At 38.8% G+C, this 22265-nt stretch overlaps 1 protein-coding gene across 1 annotated transcript in view; it reads left to right on the top strand.

The window, feature by feature from the left end:
• LOC128060028 (phospholipid-transporting ATPase ABCA3-like) overlaps positions 1-22265 on the top strand; it is a 252491-nt gene that overhangs the window by 177758 nt on the left and 52468 nt on the right. Inside the window, exons 23-25 of the mRNA XM_052652237.1 lie at positions 613-800; positions 10689-10814; positions 11066-11260. Of these exons, the coding sequence (XP_052508197.1) occupies positions 613-800; positions 10689-10814; positions 11066-11260 (509 nt within the window). The remainder of the gene's footprint in view (positions 1-612; positions 801-10688; positions 10815-11065; positions 11261-22265) is intronic.

Here is a 22265-nt window from a genome sequence, read left to right as displayed (position 1 = left end):
AAAGAACAAAGTTTAGATGTAAATAGGTAATAATTGATATTTCCTGATTTTACTACACAGAAAATTAGCTAACACAAACATCTAAATTCTAGATATGCAAATAGGAGTCATCTTTGAGATGTGAAGATAATACAATCACTCTTTTTTAAATAAGAATTGCATTTTCTGTGCCAGTATGCCCAAACACTAATTTTATTGTAATAAAATACACATAACATAAAGTTTACATTTTAAAGTGTACATTTCAGTGGTACTGAGTACATTCATAATGTCATGCAATCATCATCACCATCTAGATCCATAGTAATTCTGTTTACAAAGGCTCAGCCTTTGAAACTCACTGAGTATGTAGTAAGGCTGTTGCCTATCAAAACCGGTTAAAAAAAAAAAAAGAAAAAGTATTTGCAGGGGAACTGTTATAATAATCATAAGTATCAGTGAAGATTAAATAAGAGAGACAAATAAAATGTTAAGACAATTGCTTATTTTTCATATCTATACTTCTCTAATTCTAACTTAACATTCATTGTATCCTGTATTTCTTAATATTTGGTGTCATCTTAGACTTTGTATAAGTTTTTAAAGTAAGGCTATCTCTTTTATCACCCTCAGTTAAGAAGAACAATGTCTACAGTTTTGGCAAACGTGGGATTGCAAACTTTTTGATTTCATCAGCTGCCTTGGGCTTAATTTTTCTGCTTTTGCTTTTTTGTCTGGAAAGTACATTCTGGAACCTGAAAAACTTTGTCTTTCATAAAATTGTATTTAACGTCTGTAAGATATGTATGAACGACAAGAAGGTGAGTAACTAATACAGACTCTAGATACAACTCAAAGAAAGCTCAGCATTAGATCAGAATGTGTAAATTAATATTTTCCTACCTTTATTACTTAATAAAGAAGATATCATTCAATTATACCAAGACCTAACTGGGGCTAATTTGAATCACCTGTCTTTCATCTTAGTTTGAATTTTCAGTTCTAAATTTTGAATCCTCTGCCCACAAGAAGATAATCCATAATAATGAAATGACTATGACAGAAAGTGCTGCCTTGTGCCTGTACAGTTTTTGAGGTGTATTTGGTTGTAATTATAGAATTGACTTCTTTAAAGCTGTGTAGAATTATAGAGTTTCATGGTCTCTACCAGTCAGGATTTTTTCCTATTGCCTAAGATTAAACATACAAATATTGTGTTGAGATTTTTTTTTTTCCTGCTCTTTCTTAGTTTCAAACTTTAACATTCTTAGGCTGAGATGGGTCTCTACCAGTCAGATTATTAACTATTGCTTTACATAGGTCTCATAGTTCACACAATCTCAGTGTTTTGCCTTAGGATTTTTTATTTTAATTGTTCATTCATTCAGTAATTGAACTCTCACTGATCTACACTAGAATAGAACCAAAAATAAATAAATAAATCTTTTTTAAAAAATAGTATAGGAATATATGGAAGAAATGAACAAGTAGGGTTTATTCCATGAATGTAAAATTAGTTTAGTATTTGAAAATAAATCAATGTTACAATATTGATCATCTCAAGAAGAAACGGAGAAGGCAATGGCAACCCACTCCGGTATTCTTGCCTGGAAAATCCCATGGACGGAGGAGCCTGGTAGGCTGCAGTCCATGGGGTCACTAAGAGTTGGACATGACTGAGCGACTTCACTTTCAATTTTCCCTTTCATGCATTGGAGAAGGAAATGGCAACCCACTCCAGTGTTCTTGCCTGGAGAATCCCAGGGACAGGGGAGCCCGGTGGGCTGCTGTCTATGGGGTTTCACACAGTCGTGTTTATATGTAAAGCCTACAATAAACATAAAAGGAAGGACTAAATGTTTTCCCTCTAAGATTGAAAATTGGACAAGAATATTCACTCTTACCACTTGCATTCTATCAATTTTGAGATTGGAAAAGAAAAAAGCAATTAAAACAGCTCTCTTCTCACTCTATTGATTAGCATGTTTACTGAATTAGCATGTGAACTAAATATATTCTCCTGCTCCATTCCTCAACCATTACCATTAAATGAGTACTTGACTTAAACATGAGCAGTTTAAAACAAAATTTTGTTCAAGCAGTAACAAATTACTATTCACAAAACACACCTTGTTGTTTCATTCTCACACAACTTTCATTAAGCTCCCACTGCTAATGGCAACCTTTCTTCCATCCCCACCCTACCTTCATTCCCTCAATATATTTTTGTTTCGTCTCCGAACTCAGCTCAAACTTCACCAATTAGGGGCCCTAATCAAAAAAAGGAGCTCATTCTTCTCTCTTAAACCTAATGCTCTCTTGAATATACTTTGGTTGTAACAAATCACACTATGTAATAAGTAATAGTATCACTGTCGCTTTTGTTCTCCATAAAATGTCCACTTCACTGGCAAGGACATACTGCTTACTCATACTTGTAAGAAAATTTGTTCATGACTACAATTTCAAAAATAAGCAAGTCATGGAAATTCCCTAGCAATTTAGTGCTTAAGACTCCAGGCTTTCATGGAAAGGAGCATGGCTTCAGTCCCTAGTTGGAGAACTAAGATCCTGCATGCCACATGACCAAGAAAAAAGAAAAAAATAAGCAAGTCAGGAATAAATTTGTGCATAAGAGTTCAGGAAATCGAGGGGCGGTCCTAAAATGGCGGAGGAATAGGACGTGAAGACCACTTTTTCCCTCACAAATTCCTCAAAAGAACATTTCAACGCTGAGTAAACTCCACAAAACAACCTCTGTAGGCTGGCAGAGGACATCAGGCAACAAGAAAAGCAGACCATTGTCTTCAAAAACAGGTAGGAAAAAATATAAAAGATGAAAAAGGAGACAAAGGAGGTGGGGAGGGAGCTCCGTCCCGGAAAGGGAAGCCCATCCCGGGAAGGGAAGCCCATCCCGGGAAGGGAATTTTAAGAAAAGAGGTTTCCAAACACCAGGAAACACTCTCCCTGCCGAGTCTGTGGCGAGCCTTGGAAACACAGAGGGCAACATAACAGGAAGGAAAAATAAATAAATAATTAAAACCAACAGATTACAAGCCCAACAGTAACTCCCCCAGCAGAAAAGCAGCGCAGACGCCTGCATCCGCCACTAGGAAGTGGGGGCAGGGCAGGGAAGCATGGGAGGCACAGGCTGCAGTGCTTTGTAAGAATTGGGCAGGAATGCCCCACGCGCAACCAAAACGATCTAACTTGGGCTAGCAAACCAGACTGTGGGATAGCTACCACGCGAAAAGCTCAAACATAAAACACCACCAGGACCACACACAAAACAGAACACAACGGAAAAAGCTGGCTGCAGACCATCCCCCGCCGGGGACAGGCAGCCAGAGCCGTAAGGGCTGGAAAGGGGCAATTGCAGACCCGGAGAGACTTTACTTACCAAACTGCAAGCAGGCTTCTTTGCTAAGACTTCTGGGGGTACTGGACAGTCATCATCTGCCTCACAAGGGGCACCAGCGGTCCACCCAGAAAACTGAGCAGCAGAGGCAGAAAAGGCAACAAGTCGCAGCGATCGCGCTCGCCAAACTCCTGAGCTACTCGGAACCGGGAAGGGCACAAAACGCAGTTCCAACCGAATCTGTGCCTCTGAGGGCTACCTGAGCGCTGAACCTGAGTAGCTTAGACCGGGGAAGTGCACGCAGCCCAGGGCCGGCCTCAGACGGTTCCCGGCTGAGCCTCGTAGAGCCGGAGTGGTTTGTGCGCCGCAAGAAGGGACAGGTCCAGCGGGGCTGAGACACTGTGTGCACACGACAGTGCTATTTGTTTGCAGCATGCCCCCTCCCCACAGCGCGACTGAACTAGTGAGCCTAGAAAACCAGGAAACAGAAGAAGTTTAACATAGGATACCACCTTGGAGGTGACCCCACACTGCCCACAACATCAGAGAAGGGCAAGATATATTTTTATATTTTTAAAATCATTCTTTTTTCTTTTTTCTTTTTTTTCTAACTTTTTTTTAAATTGTTAAGTCTTCTATTTCTCCTCTAATTTTTATTTCTATAACCTACTATTACTATTCAAAAAAAAAAAAAAAACTTTTTTTTTTAAGGCAAACACCATATATAGTCTTTGGGTGGTTGTTGTTGGGGTTTTTTTTTTAATAATTCTTGTGGCTTTTTTTTTTCCTTTTTTTTTCTTTTTTCCTTTTTCTTTCTGCTTCTTTTCTTTAATATCGTATTTTTGAAAATCCAACCTCTACTCTAGATTTTTAGTCTTTGCTTTTTGGTTTTTGTTGGCAATTTTGTACATTTAAAAACCCAAACTTCACTACCCAGTTTTACCTGAGAGCGAGATTACTGGTTGACCACTCTCTCCTCCTTTGGACTCTCCTGTTTCTCCACCAGGTGGCCTCTGTCTCTTTCTTCCACCAGCTCTTCTCTATTCAACTCCGTGAATCTCTGTGTGTTCCAGACAGTGGAGAACACCTAAGGAACTGGTTACTGCCAGGATTTGTCTCTCTCCTTCTCATTCCTCTCTCTTATCCTCCTGGCCACCTCTGTCTACTTCCTCCCTCTCCTCTTCCCTGTATAACTCCGTAAATACCTCTGAGTGGTCCAGACTATGGAGCGCACATAAGGAAGTGACTACTGGCTAGCTTGCTCTCTCCTCTTTTGATCTCACTGCATCTCATTCCAGTCACCTCTAACTACCCCCTCCCTCTTCTCTTCTCCTTGTAACTCAGTGAACCTCTCTGGGTGTACCTCAATGTGGAGAAACTTTTCATCTTTAACCTAGATGTGTTATCATCGGTGCTGTATAGATGGAGAAGTCTAGAGGCTAGTGTAAAAATAAAACTGAAAACCAGAAGCAGGAGGCTTAAGTCCAAAGCCTGAAAACATCAGAGAACTCCTGAATTCAGGGAACATTAAGCAATAGGAGCTCATCAAATGCCTCCATACCTACACTGAAACCAAACTACACCCAAAGGGCCAACAAGTTCCAGAACAAGACATACCACGCAAATTCTCCAGCAACACAGGAACACACCCCTGGGCTTCAATATACAGGCAGCTCAAAGTTACTCCAAAACCTTTGACGTCTCATAACCCATTACTGGTCACTCCACTGCACTCCAGAGAGAAGAAACCCAGCTCCACCCACCAGAACTCCAACACAAGCCTCCCTAACCAGGAAACCTTGACAAGCCACTGATACAACCCCACCCACAGTGAGGAAACTCCATAATAAAGAGAACTCCACAAATTACCAGGATATAAAAAGGCCACCCCAAACGCAGCAATATAACCGAGATGAAGAGACAGAGGAATACTCAGCAGGTAAAGGAACAGGAGAGTTGCCCACCAAACCAAACAAAAGAGGAAGAGGTAGGGAATCTACCTGAGAAAGAATTCTGAATATTGATAGTGAAAATGATCCAAAATCTTGAAATCAAAATGGAATCACAGATAAATAGCCTGGAGACAAGGATTGAGAAGATGCAAGAAAGGTTTAACAAGGACCTAGAAGAAATAAAAAAGAGTCAATATATAATGAATAACACAATAAATGAGATCGGAAACACTCTGGAGGCAACAAATAGTAGAATAACGGAGGCAGAAGATAGGATTAGTGAAATAGAAGATAGAATGGTAGAAATAAATGAATCAGAGAGGAAAAAAGAAAAACGAATTAAAAGAAATGAGGACAATCTCAGAGACCTCCAGGACGATATGAAACACTCCAACATTCGAATTATAGAAGTCCCAGAAGAAGAACACAAAAAGAAAGACCATGAGAAAATCCTTGAGGAGATAATAGTTGAAAACTTCCCTAAAATGGGGAAGGAAATAATCACCCAAGTCCAAGAAACACAGAGTTCCAAATAGGATAAACCCAAGGCGAAACACGCCAAGACACATATGAATCAAATTAACAAAGATCAAACACAAAGAACAAATATTAAAAGCAGCAAGGGAAAAACAACAAATAACACACAAGGGGATTCCCATTAGGATAACAGCTGATCTTTCAATAGAAACTCTTCAGGCCAGGAGGGAATGGCAAGACATACTTAAAGTGATGAAAGAAAATAACCTACAGCCCAGATTACTGTACCCAGCAAGGATCTCATTCAAATACGAAGGAGAAATCAAAAGCTTTACAGACAAGCAAAAGCTGAGAGAATTCAGCACCACCAAACCAGCTCTCCAACAAATGCTAAAGAATATTCTCTAGACAGGAAACACGAAAATGGTGTATAAACCCGAACCCAAAACAATAAAGTAAATGGTAACGGGATCATACTTATCAATTACCTTAAACGTAAATGGGTTGAACGCCCCAACCAAAAGGCAAAGACTGGCCAAATGGATACAAAAACAAGACCCCTCTATATGCTGCTTACAAGAGACCCACCTCAAAACAAGGGACACATACAGACTGAAAGTGAAGGGCTGGAAAAAGATATACCATGCAAATAGAGACCAAAAGAAAGCAGGAGTGGCAATACTCATATCCGATAAAATAGACTTTAAAACAAAGGCTGTGAAAAGAGACAAAGAAGGCCACTACATAATGATCAAAGGATCAATCCAAGAAGAAGATAAAACAATTATAAATATATATGCACCCAATATAGGAGCACCGCAATATGTAAGACAAATGCTAACAAGTATGAAAGGGGAAATTAACAATTACACAATAATAGTGGGAGACTTTAATACCCCACTCACACCTATGGACAGATCAACTAAACAGAAAATTAACAAAGAAACGCAAACTTTAAATGATACATTAGACCAGTTAGACCTAATTGATATCTATAGGACATTTCACCCCAAAACAATGAATTTCACCTTTTTCTCAAGTGCTCACGGAACCTTCTCCAGGATAGATCACATCCTGGGCTATAAATCTAGTCTTGATAAATTCAAAAAAATCGAAATCATTCCAAGCATCTTTTCTGACCATAATGCATTAAGATTAGATCTCAATTACAGGAGAAAAACTATTAAAAATTCCAACATATGGAGGTTGAACAACACACTTCTGAATAACCAACGAATCACAGAAGAAATCAAAAAAGAAATCAAAATATGCATAGAAACTAATGAAAATGAAAACACAACAACCCCAAACCTGTGGGACACTATAAAAGCAGTGCTAAGAGGAAAGTTCATAGCAATACAGGCATACCTCAAGAAACAAGAAAAAAGTCAAATAAATAACCTAACTCTACACCTAAAGCAACTAGAAAAGGAAGAATTGGAGAACCCCAGAGTTAGTAGAAGGAAAGAAATCTTAAAAATTAGGGCAGAAATAAATGCAAAAGAAACAAAAGAGACCATAGCAAAAATCAACAAAGCCAAAAGCTGGTTCTTTGAAAGGATAAATAAAATTGATGAATCATTAGCCAGACTCATCAAGAAACAAAGGGAGAAAAATCAAATCAATAAAATTAGAAATGAAAATGGAGAGATCACAACAGACAACACAGAAATACAAAGGATCATAAGAGACTACTATCAGCAATTATATGCCAATAAAATGGACAACTTGGAAGAAATGGACAAATTCTTAGAAAAGTACAATTTTCCAAAACTGAACCAGGAAGAAATAGAAAATCTTAACAGACCCATCACAAGTACGGAAATTGAAACTGTAATCAGAAATCTTCCAGCAAACAAAAGCCCAGGTCCAGATGGCTTCACAGCTGAATTCTACCAAAAATTTAGAGAAGAGCTAACACCTATCCTACTCTAACTCTTCCAGAAAATTGCAGAGGAAGGTAAACTTCCAAACTCATTCTATGAGGCCACCATCACCCTAATACCAAAACCTGACAAAGATACTACAAAAAAAGAAAACTACAGGCCAATATCACTGATGAACATAGATGCAAAAATCCTCAACAAAATTCTAGCAATCAGAATCCAACAACACATTAAAAAGATCATACACCATGACCAAGTGGGCTTTATCCCAGGGATGCAAGGATTCTTCAATATCTGCAAATCAATCAATGTAATTCACCACATTAACAAGTTGAAAAATAAAAGCCATATGATTATCTCAATAGATGCAGAGAAGGCCTTGGACAAAATACAACATCCATTTATGATAAAAACTCTCCAGAAAGCAGGAATAGAAGGAACATACCTCAACATAATAAAAGCTATATATGACAAACCCACAGCAAACATTATCCTCAATGGTGAAAAATTGAAAGCATTTCCCCTAAAGTCAGGAACAAGACAAGGGTGCTCACTTTCACCGCTACTATTCAACATAGTTCTGGAAGTTTTGGCCACAGCAATCAGAGCAGAAAAAGAAATAAAAGGAATCCAAATTGGAAACGAAGAAGTAAAACTTTCACTGTTTGCAGATGACATGATCCTCTACATAGAAAACCCTAAAGACTCCACCAGAAAATTACTAGAGCTAATCAATGAATATAGTAAAGTTGCAGGATATAAAATCAACACACAGAAATCCCTTGCATTCCTATACACTAATAATGAGAAAGTAGAAAAAGAAATTAAGGAAACAATTCCATTCACCATTGCAACGAAAAGAATAAAATACTTAGGAATATATCTACCTAAAGAAACTAAAGACCTATATATAGAAAACTATAAAACACTGATGAAAGAAATCAAAGAGGACACTAATAGATGGAGAAATATACCATGTTCATGGATCGGAAGAATCAATATAGTGAAAATGAGTATACTACCCAAAGCAATTTACAAATTCAATGCAATCCCTAGCAAGCTACCAGCCATATTTTTCACAGAACTAGAACAAATAATTTCAAGATTTGTATGGAAATACAAAAAACCTCGAATAGCCAAAGCAATCTTGAGAAAGAAGAATGGAACTGGAGGAATCAACTTGCCTGACTTCAGGCTCTACTACAAAGCCACAGTCATCAAGACAGTATGGTACTGGCACAAAGACAGAAATATAGATCAATGGAACAAAATAGAAAGCCCAGAGATAAATCCACACACATATGGACACCTTATCTTTGACAAAGGACGCAAGAATATACAGTGGAGTAAAGACGATCTCTTTAACAAGTGGTGCTGGGAAAACTGGTCAACCACTTGTAAAAGAATGAAACTAGATCACTTTCTAACACTGCACACGAAAATAAACTCAAAATGGATTAAAGATCTAAATGTAAGACCAGAAACTATAAAACTCCTAGAGGAGAACATAGGCAAAACACTCTCCAACATAAATCACAGCAGGATCCTCTATGATCCACCTCCCAGAATACTGGAAATAAAAGCAAAAATAAACAAATGGGATCTAATTAAAATTAAAAGCTTCTGCACAACAAAGGAAAATATAAGCAAGGTGAAAAGTCAGCCTTCTGAATGGGAGAAAATAATAGCAAATGAAGCAACTGACAAACAACTAATCTCAAAAATATACAAGCAACATATGCAGCTCAATTCCAGAAAAATAAACGACCCAATCAAAAAATGGGCCAAAGAACTAAATAGACATTTCTCCAAAGAAGACATATGGATGGCTAACAAACACATGAAAAGATGCTCAACATCACTCATTATTAGAGAAATGCAAATCAAAACCACAATGAGGTACCACTTCACACCAGTCAGAATGTCTGTGATCCAAAAATCTGCAAGCAATAAACGCTGGAGAGGGTGTGGAGAAAAGGGAACCCTCCTACACTGTTGATGGGAATGCAAACTAGTACAGCCACTATGGAGAACAGTGTGGAGATTCCTTAAAAAATTGCAAATAGAGCTGCCTTATGACCCAGCAATCTCACTGCTGGGCATACACACCGAGGAAACCAGAATTGAAAGAGACACATGTACCCCAATGTTCATTGCAGCACTGTTTATAATAGCCAGGACATGGAAACAACCTAGGTGTCCATCAGCAGATGAATGGATAAGAAAGCTGTGGTACATATACACAATGGAGTATTACTCAGCTGTTAAAAAGAATACATTTGAATCAGTTCTGATGAGATGGATGAAACTGGAGCCGATTATACAGAATGAAGTAAGCCAGAAAGAAAAACACCAATACAGTATACTAACACATATATATGGAATTTAGAAAGATGGCAATGACGACCCTGTATGCAAGACAACAAAAAAGACACAGATGTGTATAACGGACTTTTGGACTCAGAGGGAGAGGGAGAGGGTGGAATGATTTGGGAGAATGGCATTGAAACATGTATACTATCATGTAAGAATCGAATCGCCAGTCTATATCCGATGCAGGATACAGCATGCTTGGGGCTGGTGCACAGTGATGACCCAGAGAGATGTTATGGGGAGGGAGGTGGGAGGGGGGTTCATGTTTGGGAACACATGTACACCCGTGGTGGATTCAAGTCAATGTATGGCAAAACCAATACAGCATTGTAAAGTAAAATAAAGTAAAAATTAAAATTAAAAAAAAAAGTTCAGGACATCGGTGCTGTGCTTAGTCACTCAGCCGTGTACAACTCTTTGTGACCCTGTGGACTGTAGCTTGCCAGGTCCTTTGTCCATGGCAATTCTCCAGGCAAGAAGACTGGAGTGGGCTCCCATGCCCTCCTCAGGAAATTGGTAGAGAGGCTCATTAATAGAAATTACTCAAATATTTTGTCACATCTTTGAAATTACTCCCTCAGGACAGCTTTCAAAAAGCCACCCAGTTTAAGCCAAAATGTCTGACGTGTATTCAAATCTGTGATCTTTGTCTTGAAAATATAGGCTACAGATTCCATCCAAGTAATCAAGGAATATGGGGATAAAGATGTAATAGATGAAAGAAAGAGAGTCCAGAAACTGTTACCTAGGTTGATGGCTGCCCCTTTGCTTTTCAACGAACTTACAAAGGTAAAGCCATTCAATGTCCAACCTTGCACTAAGATTTAGCCCACCTTCCCTGCCACGAATTTGTTGGTAGTATTACTAATTCATTGGAGTTTTATGGGATCTATGTACATTCTGGTAAAATAGAGGACTGAAAGGGGAAAGGCTCTTCTGAAACTGTCCATACGTAACAGTCTACAGGGTCTGAGGTTATGGTTGTGGTTGACCCATTATCAGTGCTTCAGTACATTGTGGTTCTCTTTTAATTTTCTCAGATTTACTACAAGTGTCCAGTTGTAAAGGCTGTGAGAAATATCTCCCTTTTAGTCCCAAAGTATGAGTGCTTTGGATTACTTGGATTAAATGGAGCTGGAAAAACCACTATATTCAAAATGTTGACTGGAGAGGAGATCACAACCTCTGGAGTTGTGTTAATTGATGGCATTAACATCACTGAAAATATCAGAAAGGTATTTCTAGACCTAATCACTGAGTTTGAGCCCTAAGGTAACCAGAGAAATGGGTGGGGGCCATGGAAGAAAGCATTGATATATATATATTCTTTTCTCAAATGTAACAGACTGCAGGGACAGTAATATTCATGATAACATCCCGAGTTTGGGAAAAGGTAAATACTCTTTCTGGCTGAAAAAAATCTGATTACCTGTAAATGGATCCAATGAAAAACAGGAAGAATGGTTATTTCACATAACCTGCTCTTACATAATTGTAGTTTGATATAAAACAATGATTTTTTAAAGGGATTATGAAAGATACTGAGAAAGTAAAATTTGTCAAGGTTTGGGATCTATTTGAATGTGGGTTATAAGAAAAGAAAGGAACCTAAGATATTGCCCAGGAACCTATCTTGAGCCAATGAATGAGTGAAAGTTCCATTTATCCAGATAGTAAAGACAAGAGATGAGTATATTTGGAGAAGAATATGTTGAATATTAGATGTTTATGACACATTTAAATGGGAAAATATCCAATAGACAGTTGGAATTTATGATAGTGAATTGATATGGAGATATAAATCTCTCAAAATTCATCAAAGTACAAGTGAAATTTAAACTGTGGAAGTAAGTGAGACAATCTATTTGGAGTATGTATAATAATGAGGAGAAAGATATGGGATGAATCCTGAGGATCGACAACATTTCTAAGACATGGAGGGAGAGAGAGAATAATTGGAGAGAAAGTTGAGGAAGAAGAGTGAGTTAGGAAGAAAATCTGGATAAATATTTTTTAATTGGGATATAGTTGCTTTACAATGTAGTGTTAGTTTCTGCTGTACAACAAAGTGAATCAGCTATATGTGTACATGTATTCCATCCCTCTTAGACCTCTCTCCAACCCATCTCACCCATCTAGGTCATCACAGAACACTGAGCTGAGCTCTCTGTGCTACAGAGCAGGTTCCCAATAGTTATTTATTTAACACATGATAGTGTATATATTTCAATCCTAATTTCCCAGTTCATTCCACTCTCCTCCCCCCACTCTGTGTCCACATAGATGTTATCTACATCTGCATCACTATTCCTGTCCAGCAAATAGGTTCATCTGTACCATTTTCTAGATTCCACATATATATGAGTTCATATACAATATCTGTTCTCCTCTTTCTGACTTACTTCACTCTGTGTGACAGAGCCTAGGTCCATTCACTTCCCTACAAATTATCCGATTTCAGTCCTTTTTATGACTGAGAATATTCCACTGTATAAAAGTACCACATGTTCTTTATCCATTCATAGGTCAATGAATATGTAGGCTGCTTCCATGTCCTGGTTACTGTAAATAGTGCTGCAGTGAACACTGAAGTGCATGTGTCTTTTTGAATTACAGTTTTCTCAGGGTATATGCCCAGTAGAGGGATTTCTAGATCATATGGCTCTATTTTTAGTTTTTTTAAGTAATCTCTATACTGTTCTCCATAGTGGGTATAACAGTTCACATCCCCATCACAGTACAAGAAGGTCCCTTTTTCTCCACATGCTCTCCAGCATTTACTCTTTGCAGATTTTTTTGATGATGGTCATCTGACCAGAGTGAGGTGACACCTCATTGAAGTTTTAGTCTGCATTTCTCTAACAGTAATATTGAGCATCCTTTCATGTGCCTCTTGGTCATTTGTATGTCTTCTTCAGAGAATTGTCTATTTAGGTCTTTTGCCCATTTGTTGATTGGGCCTTTTGCTTTGATGCTGTTAAGTATCATGGGCTGTTTGTATATTTTGGAGATTAATCCCAGTTGCTTCATTTGCAAACCTTTTTTTCCATTCTGAAGGTGGTCTTTTCATCTCATTTATGGTTTTCTTTGTTGTGCAAAACCTTTTGTGCTGTGCTCAGTTGCTTCACTGATGTCTGACTCTTTGTGACCCCATGGACATTATCCCACTAGGTTTCTCTGTCCATGGGATATTCCCAGCAAGAATCCTGGAGTGGGTAGCCATGCCTTCATCCAGAGGATCTTCCCAACCCAGAGATCAAACCCACATCTCCTGTGTCTCCTGCATTGCAGGTAGATTCTTTACCACTAAGCCAGCTGGGGAAGCCTGTGTAAGACCTTTTAAATATAATTAAATCCATTTTTTTACTTTTGTTTTTATTTTTATTACTCTAGGATGTGGGTCAAAAAAGATCTTGCTGTGATTTATGTCAAAGAGTGTTCTTCCTGTTTTCCTCTAAAGTTTTATAGTGTTTGGTCTTACATTTAGGTCTTTAATCCATTTTTAGTTTATTTTTGTGTATGGAGTTAGGGAGTGTTCTGATTTCATTCTTTTACATGTAGCTGTTCAGAGTTCCCAGCACTGGATAAAATTTTATCACAAAATCCACAAGAGGGAAAAATGTCAAGAAGAAAATGAAACAGAGATATTAGGCAAGATAGGCCTTAACAGTGTCCACTGGACATCACTGAAATGGGAATGCAGTGGAATGACAAATAAACAATGAGGATAGGAGAATAATGAATGTGGACCAAACCTAGAAGAAAAGTAGATGTCAAAAAAAATGGAGAAAAGAATGACATCCAGAACTTAAGGAGGTGATAAGGACAGAATTATAATTGTTAGCAACCAGAACATATTTGTATAAATGGTGGGGGAGCAATTTTTAAAGTGGTTTAAAAAGAAAATTTTAACTATATAGTGATAGGTGTGTGTGTATTAGTTGCTCAGTCATGTCCAACTCTGTGTGACCCCATGGACTCTTGCCTGCCAGACTCCTCTGTCCATGGAGGCAAGAATACTGGAGTGGGTTGCTATTCCCTTCTCCAGGAGATCTTACAGACCCAGAGATTGAACCTGGGTCTCCTGCATTGCAGGCAGATTCTTTACCGTCTGAGCCACTAGGGAAGCCCCATAGTAATAGGAGCTATCTGAGAAAGAAAGTATTCCTCCATATAAATTATAAATCAAAAAAATATACAAAATGGTTTCAAGTAGCAAGTTATTTTCACTCCTACCCACCATTTGCCTCATTCCATCCCAAGTCTTACAAGAAGGTAACCATTTTTCTTATTCTACAGTTTTTTATATATATACAATCAATTATAAAGATCTATTTTTCTATTTTATTGCACAAAATGTAGTATGCTGCATACAATGTTTTTGACATTGCCAAATTGTGTTCCATATGTGGATATATAAATTTTCACTAAATCAGCAATGTTTGAGAGTGGTTATTATCCTACACTGATCACAACAGAGCATATCATCAGTCTTTTGGGCTTTAGCCGGTCTGATCATGTCACCAAGCAATCAGGCTCATTACCTACTGTGCAGCCTATTACAAGAAAAGACTTTACTGCAAGGGAGCCAAGCAAAGGTGCAATCGCAAAAATGACAGAATGATCTTGGTTCCTTTCCAAGGCAAACAGTTCAGCATCACAGTAATTCGAATCTACACCCCAACCACTGATGCCAAAGAAGCTGAAGTTGACCTATTCCATGAAGACCTACAAAACCTTCTATAACTAACAGCAAAAAAGGTGTCCTTTTCATCATAGGGATGCCAAAGTAGGAAGCCAAGAAATACTGGAATAACAGGCAAGTTTGGCCTTGGAGTACAAAATGAAGCAAGGCAAAGGCTAACAGGGTTTGGTCAAGAGAACACACTTGTCATAACAAGCACCCAACAACACAGGAGACTCTACAAGTGGACATCACCAGGTGGTCAATGCTAACATCAGACCTATTATGTTCTTTGCAGCCAAAGATGGAGAACTATCTTTTACTTGTCAGTAAAAACAAAACTGGGAGCTGACTGGCTCAGATCATGAACTCCTTATTGCAAAATTCAGGCTTAAATTGAAGAAAGTAGGGATAACTTCTAAGCCATTCAGGTATGACCTAAATCAATCCCTTGTGATTACATAGTAGAGGTGATTAATAGATTCAAGAGATTAGACCTGATAGAAGGAGTACCTGAAGAACTATAATAGAGGTTCATAGCATTGTACAGGAGGCAGTGATGAAAACCATCCCCCCCAAAAAACAAATGTAAGAAAGCAAAGTGGTTGTCTGAGGAGACTTTACAGATAGCTGAGGAGCAAAGAGAAGTGAAAGGCAAAGGAGAAAGAGAAAGAAATAGTCAACTGAATGCTGAGTTCCAGAGAATAGCAAGGAGAGATAAGAAGGCCTTCCTAAATGAACAATGCAAAGAAATAGAGGAAAATCACAGAATGGGAAAGACTACAGATCTCTTCAAGAAAACTGGAGATATCAAGGAAACATCTCATGCAAGGATGGGCACGATAAAGGACAGAAATAGTAATGACCTAACACAAGAGGAAGAGATTAAGAAGAGGTAGCAAGAGTGCACAGAAGAACTATACCAAAAAGGTCTTAATGACTGGGATAACCATGATGGTGTGGTCACTCATTTAGAGCCAGACATCCTGCATTGTGAAGTCAAGTGGGCCTTAAAAAGCATTAGTACAAACAAAGTTGGTGGAGGTGATGAAATTTCACCTGAGCTATTTAAAATTCTAAAAGATGATGCTGTTAAAGTGCTGCACTCAGTACGTCAACAAATTTGTAAAACACGGCAGTGGCCACAGGACTGGAAAAATTCAGTTTTCATCCCAATCTCAAAGAAGGGTAATGCCAAAAAATGTTCAAACTACCATACAACTGTGCTCACTTCACAAGCTAGTAAGGTTATGCTCAAAATCCTTCAAGCTAAGCTTTAGCAGTACGTGAACCTAGAACTTTCAGATGTACAACCGGATTTCAAAGAGGCAGAAGAATCAGAGATCAGATCGCCAACATTTGTTGAATCATGGAGAAAGCAAGGGAGTTCCAGAAAAACATCTTCTACTTCATTGACTACACTAAAGCTTTTGACTGTGTGGGTCACAACAAACTTTGGAAAATTCTTCATGAGATGGGACTACCAGATCACCTTACCTGTCTCTGAGAAACCTGTATGCAGATCAAGAAGCAACAAGTTCTGTTGAACTGTATGCAGTCCAAGAACAGGACACGGAACAATGAACTGGCTCAAAATTGGGAAAGGAGTGCATCAGGGCTGTATATCGTCACCCTGCTTATTTAACCTATATGCAGAGTACATCATGTGAAATCCTCGGCTGGATGAAACACAAGCTGGAGTCAAGACTGCTGGAGAAATATCAACAACCTCAGATATGCAGATGATACCACACTAATGACAGAAAGTGAAGAGGAACTAGAGCCTTTTGGTGAAGGTGAAAGAGGAGAGTGAAAAAGCTGCTAAAGACTCAACATTCAAAAAACTAAGACCATGACAACCAGTCCCATCATTTCATGGCAAATAGAAGTGGAAACAGTGACAGACTTTATTTTCTTGGGCTCCAAAATCACTGTAGAAAGTGACTGCAGTCATGAATTTAAAAGACACTTGCTCCTTGGAAGGAAATCTATGACAATCCTAGACAGTGTATTAAAAGACAGAGACATCACTTTGCTAACAAAGCTCCATATAGTCAAAGCTATGTTTTTTCCAGTAGTCATGTAAGTATGTGAGAGTTTGGACCACAAAGACAGCTGAGCACTGAAGAACTGATGCTTTCCAACTGTGGTGGTGAAGTCCTTTGGACTACAAGGAAATCAAACCAATCAATCCTAAAGGAAATCAACTCTGAATATTCCTTGGAAGGACTGATGCTTAAGCTCCAATACTTTGGCCACTTGATGCGAAATGCCAGCTCTCACTGCAAAAGACCCTGATGCTTGGAAAGACTGAAGGCAAAAGAAGGAGGTGGCAGAGTCTAGAAAAGGACTCTGATAAGGCCATAGTTCCTGCATCTGAGGCAGTCCATGTCCCTGCACACTTAGCGCTGCCAAGGTCCCTACAACCCAAGCAGCTGCACCACCTTCATGCTCAGTCATCACTGGGGCAGAGCTGCCACAGGCTAGAAAAAGCCCTAGTAGCACCATATCTCCAGTGACAATAGCTGCCAGTGCTCCTGCATAGCTGGCATTGCCAGGGTCCCCATGATCCAAGCAACTGCACCACTTCCAAGCATAATCTTCACTGGGACAGAGCTGCCAGAGGCTAGAAAAAATCCTGCATCTGTGCACATGGGGTCACTTTGATCATATCCAACTCTGAGATCCTGTGGACTGTGGCCTTCCAGGCTTCTCTGTCCAGGGATTCTCCAGGCAGGAATACTGGAGTGGGTTGCCATGCCCTTCTAGAGCATGATATTTCCTGCTGCCCTAACCACTGGCTCCTCTGAGTACCTAGTGATGCCTGGGCTACTGCCACCCAAGCATCTGTGCCACCTCCACACCTGGCCCACACTGTGGCAGACCCAAATCCTCCAGAGCAGCCTCAGGAACAAACCCCAGTGGACGATCCACAGGCAGAGGTGAAGATAAAACCACAAGTGAAACCCAGGGGCAGTGTGGCTAAGGAAGAGGACCCAAAACCTTCCCACCAGCTGTACAAGCTGCAGATTGAATCCACATGATCAACTAGGCTGACTCTGTGTCTATGGAATATATAAAAGGACAATGAGAGTTCTCACAAAAGAAAACACACTAGTTCTAACAGCTGTGAAAATTGAAGACAAGAACAGGTAGGAGCAAGACCAGATTAGAGTCTGAGCTGCCCCCACAGCAGGTCCAGAGACCAGCCCAGTACCAGACAGCATCCTAGAGAGTCAAAGTGGACTGTGACTCCTAGCGAGGAAAAGGATGCTGACAGCAGAGACTCAAGAAAAATAGTTATTATTCTTATATTTTGACTTGTTCTGTGGTTGATTCTGGATACTTTTTTCTTTTTTTCCTTTCCTTTTTCCCCCTGTTGCTGTAGTTGTCAATTTTATTAGTTCTATTAAATCTATTTAAGCTTTTGAAAAATTTTTTAATCACATGTATTTATTTCTGTTATGTACGTCTGCCTCTATATTAGCCTTATAAGATTCTGTGGGTTTTTCTTTTTTTCGTTTTCCTCTTTTCTTTTAAATTTAAATTTTTTAATTTTTTTAATTTCCTATTTTTCCTACATTTATTTCCTTGTTTGCTTTTCCTACTGTTCTTTTCCCACTGCAGTTAACCTTTAATATACATAAATCTTCTTTATTTACCTCTTTTTAACTTTGCATTTCTATTCTTTCTTTTTCTCACTATATTTTCATTGTTTTCATTGCTTTAGTCCCCAGTTGGCACCTTGCTTTAGTTTTGTTTTCCAGTTTGTGCTTTAGTTAGTTTTGCTCTTAACTGATGGATATCATTTTAGATTTCCTTTGTTCACCAGGTCAATCTATTGTCCTTTTTTTTTTTTTTTCCTTTTGGACTGTTTTGCTTTTGCTTATGGGTATATACGTATGTGTGTATATTCCATTATTTTAGCTATTGTTTGCTTGATTTTGCAATTGTCACTTGTCTAAAGTGTGACTTTTGTTTCTCACCTTTGGGTATTTGTTTTAATCCCATTTAATGCCATAACAAACCACCTGTGGAATCTCCATTCCCAGCCAGAGATCAGGCCCTGAGCCTTTGGAGTGGGAGCACTGACTCCAAGACCCTAAACTACCTAAGAACTCCTAACACTAGAGCGTATCAAATAGTAAGAACTCCCACAAAGGCAACCACTTTTATACAAGACCCAGCATAGCCCAACTGCCAGTAGCACCTTGTGCAGGACACCTCATCCAAACAACAAACAAGACAAAAATACAAACCCAATCATCAGCAGCCAGGATTACCACCTCATTCAGTCCTGCCCACAAGAGGAAAAAGAAAAAAAGAAAAAAAAAAAAACACTCACCTCCTCCCACCAGAGCACAAATACAAATCACACCCTACATGAAGTTTACACAAACCACTAGACCAAACTTACAAGGACAGAAACCAAAAGGAAGAAAGAACTCAAACTCGAAACCTGGGAAAAGGAGACCTCAAACACGATAAGTTAAAAAAAATATTGAAAAGGCAGAGAAATACTGCACAATGAAGGAACAACCTAGAAGCTTACAAGTCCAAGTAAATGAAGAAGAAATAGGCAAACTACCTGAAAAAGAATTCAGAATAATAATAGTCAAGATGATCCAAAACCTCGAAAATACAATGGAGAAAATGCAAGAATCAATTAACAAAGACATAGAAGAAATAAAGAATGAACATACAGAGACAAACAGCACAATTATTAAAATTAATAATACTCAGGAAGGAATCAATACCAGAGAACAATACAGAGGTTACTTAAAAAACTAAAAATAGAGCTACCATGTGATGCAATTTTTAAAGGGATTTTTTTTAGTTTTCCCTTTCTGATATTTCATTGTTAGTGCAAATAAATAGAACCAATTTCTGTATGTTAATCTTATATCCTTCTACCTTGCTGAAATTGTTTATCAGTTCTAGTAGTTTTTCTGTGGAGTCTTCAGGGTTTTCTATATATAGTATCCTGTCATCTGCATATCCTTCATGGCAAATAGATAGGGAAACAGTGGAAACAGTGTCAGATTTTATTTTTCTGGGCTCCAAAGTCAATGCAGATGGTGATTGCAGCCATGAAATTAAAAGACGCTTGCTCCTTGGAAGGAAAGTTATGACCAACCTAGATAGCATATTAAAAAGCAGACACATTACTTTGTCAACAAAGGTCCATCTAGTCAAGGCTACAGTTTTTCCAATGGTCATGTATAGATGGGAGAGTTAGACTGTAAAGAAAGCTGAGCACTGAAGAATTGATGCTTTTGAACTGTGGTGTTGGAGAAGACTCTTGAGAGTTCCTTGGACTGCAAGGAGATCCAACTAGTCCATTCTAAAGGAGATCAGTCCTGGGTGTTCATTGGAGGGACTGATGGTGAAGCTGAAACTCCAATACTTTGGCCACCTGATGAGGAGAGCATCAACCTGGTTGGCAGATTTTTCTCTTTCTTCTTTCAAAATTTCTCTTTAATGTTTGACAATTTGATTATAATGTATCTTGGTCTGGATCTCTTTGGTTTATCTTTTTGGCTTTCTTTCACCTTCCTTGATTTAGTTTTCCTTCCTCCAGTTTTGGACATTCTCAGACTTTTTTATTTTTTCTTTCTTTCCTTTTCTTTTTTTGAAATTGTTTATTTCCCAACATCCTTATTCCATTTTCTATGAAAGAGTCTACAGGAGAATAGCTTCAGTGGTAGTTCCTACCCATTCAGTGACCTGAGCATTGGCAGTTGCAGACCGGTCTGTAATGCAGGCTGAGTGCTCCAGTTTTCAGTAGGAAGCTTCTGAGTAAGCATGGAGGGCGCCTTCAGACTAGTCTGCAACCTAGGGCTGAGTAGCAATAAATTTGGAAGCTGAAGAAATCCATTCGTCTTGAAATTTCTCCATGCTTACATCCATTTCAGAAGTGGCCTGCTTTTGCTTTTCAGTCTCTTCAAAAATTTTGAAAAGTAGAGATCAGACATGATCTTCATGCCTTCAGGTTTTCATAGGAGCTGGTACGTGCATGCACAGAACTTCCTGGGACAGCATCCGTAGAGCGAACTCCCTTGTTACATATATGGTAATATCTGCAGAGTGGAAAGGAGAGTCTGTGTTACAAAGAGCAATAGTAAGTAGGCTAATATGAGATACCTCTGGAGGAGCTGGTGGTAAGCCCTGGGATTAGCAACCACCAGAAGGCATAGCTCCTTGCAGGCTGTCTGAATCTGGTTAGGGAATGTTCCAGGAGTGAAACAGCCAGGAATAGAAGTGGATGCAGTGGCAGCAACTTTACCACATCTTGCTGACCTGTATTCCTTGAGGGTATGACTGTGATATCAGCCGGGTTTTCAAGGCAACAATGGCATGAGCTGCCAGCAGAAACTTCTCCCAGGTTCTCTTCAGATTTATGATGTAGATGTTATCACTTTTTCTTTGTAGATTAATTGTTCCATTTGAAAGTTACAGTTGATGCCACCTAAGTAAGTTCCTGCTCCAAGGAATTTGAAGTCATACACCTCTTTCTTGCTGGGCATCAAGGGCTCCAGACATGATGGAAGTTTTCCTTTAATTTATGACAAGAACCCAGAACAATGCACCCCTCTCTGGGTAGCAAAGAATGGCCAACCATTATTCTTCTGAGTGAACTTTCTGTCCCTTCCTTTCTCTCTTAGCTTTTTCAGACTCCCATAATACAGACATTGGTACACTTGATTGTAACCCATAAGTTCCTAAAACTACCTTCCCTCTTTTCTATTCTTTTTTAAACATTTTGCTCCTCTGGACTAAATGATTTCCCTTTCCTGTCTTTGAATTAACTGGTACTTTTTTCCACTCAATCTAGTCTGCTGTTTATTTTCTCTATTGAAATATTCAGTTCATATACTGTATTCTTCACCTCTATAAAGAGGTTTTTGCTTAGTTGTTGTTATTGTTGTTCAGCTGCTAAGTCATGTCTGACTCTTTGAGATGCCGTGGACTGCAGCATGCCAGGCATCCTTGTTCTTTACTATCTCCTGGAGTTTGTTCAAACTCATGTCCATTGAGTTGGTGATGCCATCCAACATTCCCATCCTTTGTTTCCTCCTTCTCCTCCTGCCCTCAATCTTTCCCAGCATCAGGGTCTTTTCCAGTGAATCAGCTCTTCACATCAGGTGGCCAAAGTATTAGAGGTTCAGCTTCAGCATCAGTCCCGCCAATGAATATTTGGGATTGATTTTTTTATATATATTTTAGAGTAGTTTTACATATTTTTTTCTCTTTGTTGAAATTCTCACTTTCTTCATACATTGCTCTCCTGACCTCTTCAGGCATCTTTATGACCACAATTTTGACTTCTCTGTCACATAAACTATTTATCTCCATCCCATTAGGGTCAGTTTTCTGATATTTATCTTTTTCTTTTGTTTGTTCTTTTATTTCTCTCTTCATTTTCCTCAAATGTTCATATCGGTTTTTATACTTTAAATATAACAGCCATCTCTCCTAGTCTTGACAGACTGGCCTCATGTAGGAGATGATCCTTGCCCATCAGCCTGATTAAAGATTCTTAAGTGCCTCTCAAA

This window comes from Budorcas taxicolor, chromosome 2 (assembly GCF_023091745.1).
Source record: "Budorcas taxicolor isolate Tak-1 chromosome 2, Takin1.1, whole genome shotgun sequence".
NCBI classification, from domain to species: Eukaryota; Metazoa; Chordata; class Mammalia; order Artiodactyla; family Bovidae; genus Budorcas; species Budorcas taxicolor.
The sequence above is the reverse complement of the archived record's forward strand: the minus strand, read 5'-3'. Positions and strand labels throughout refer to the sequence as shown.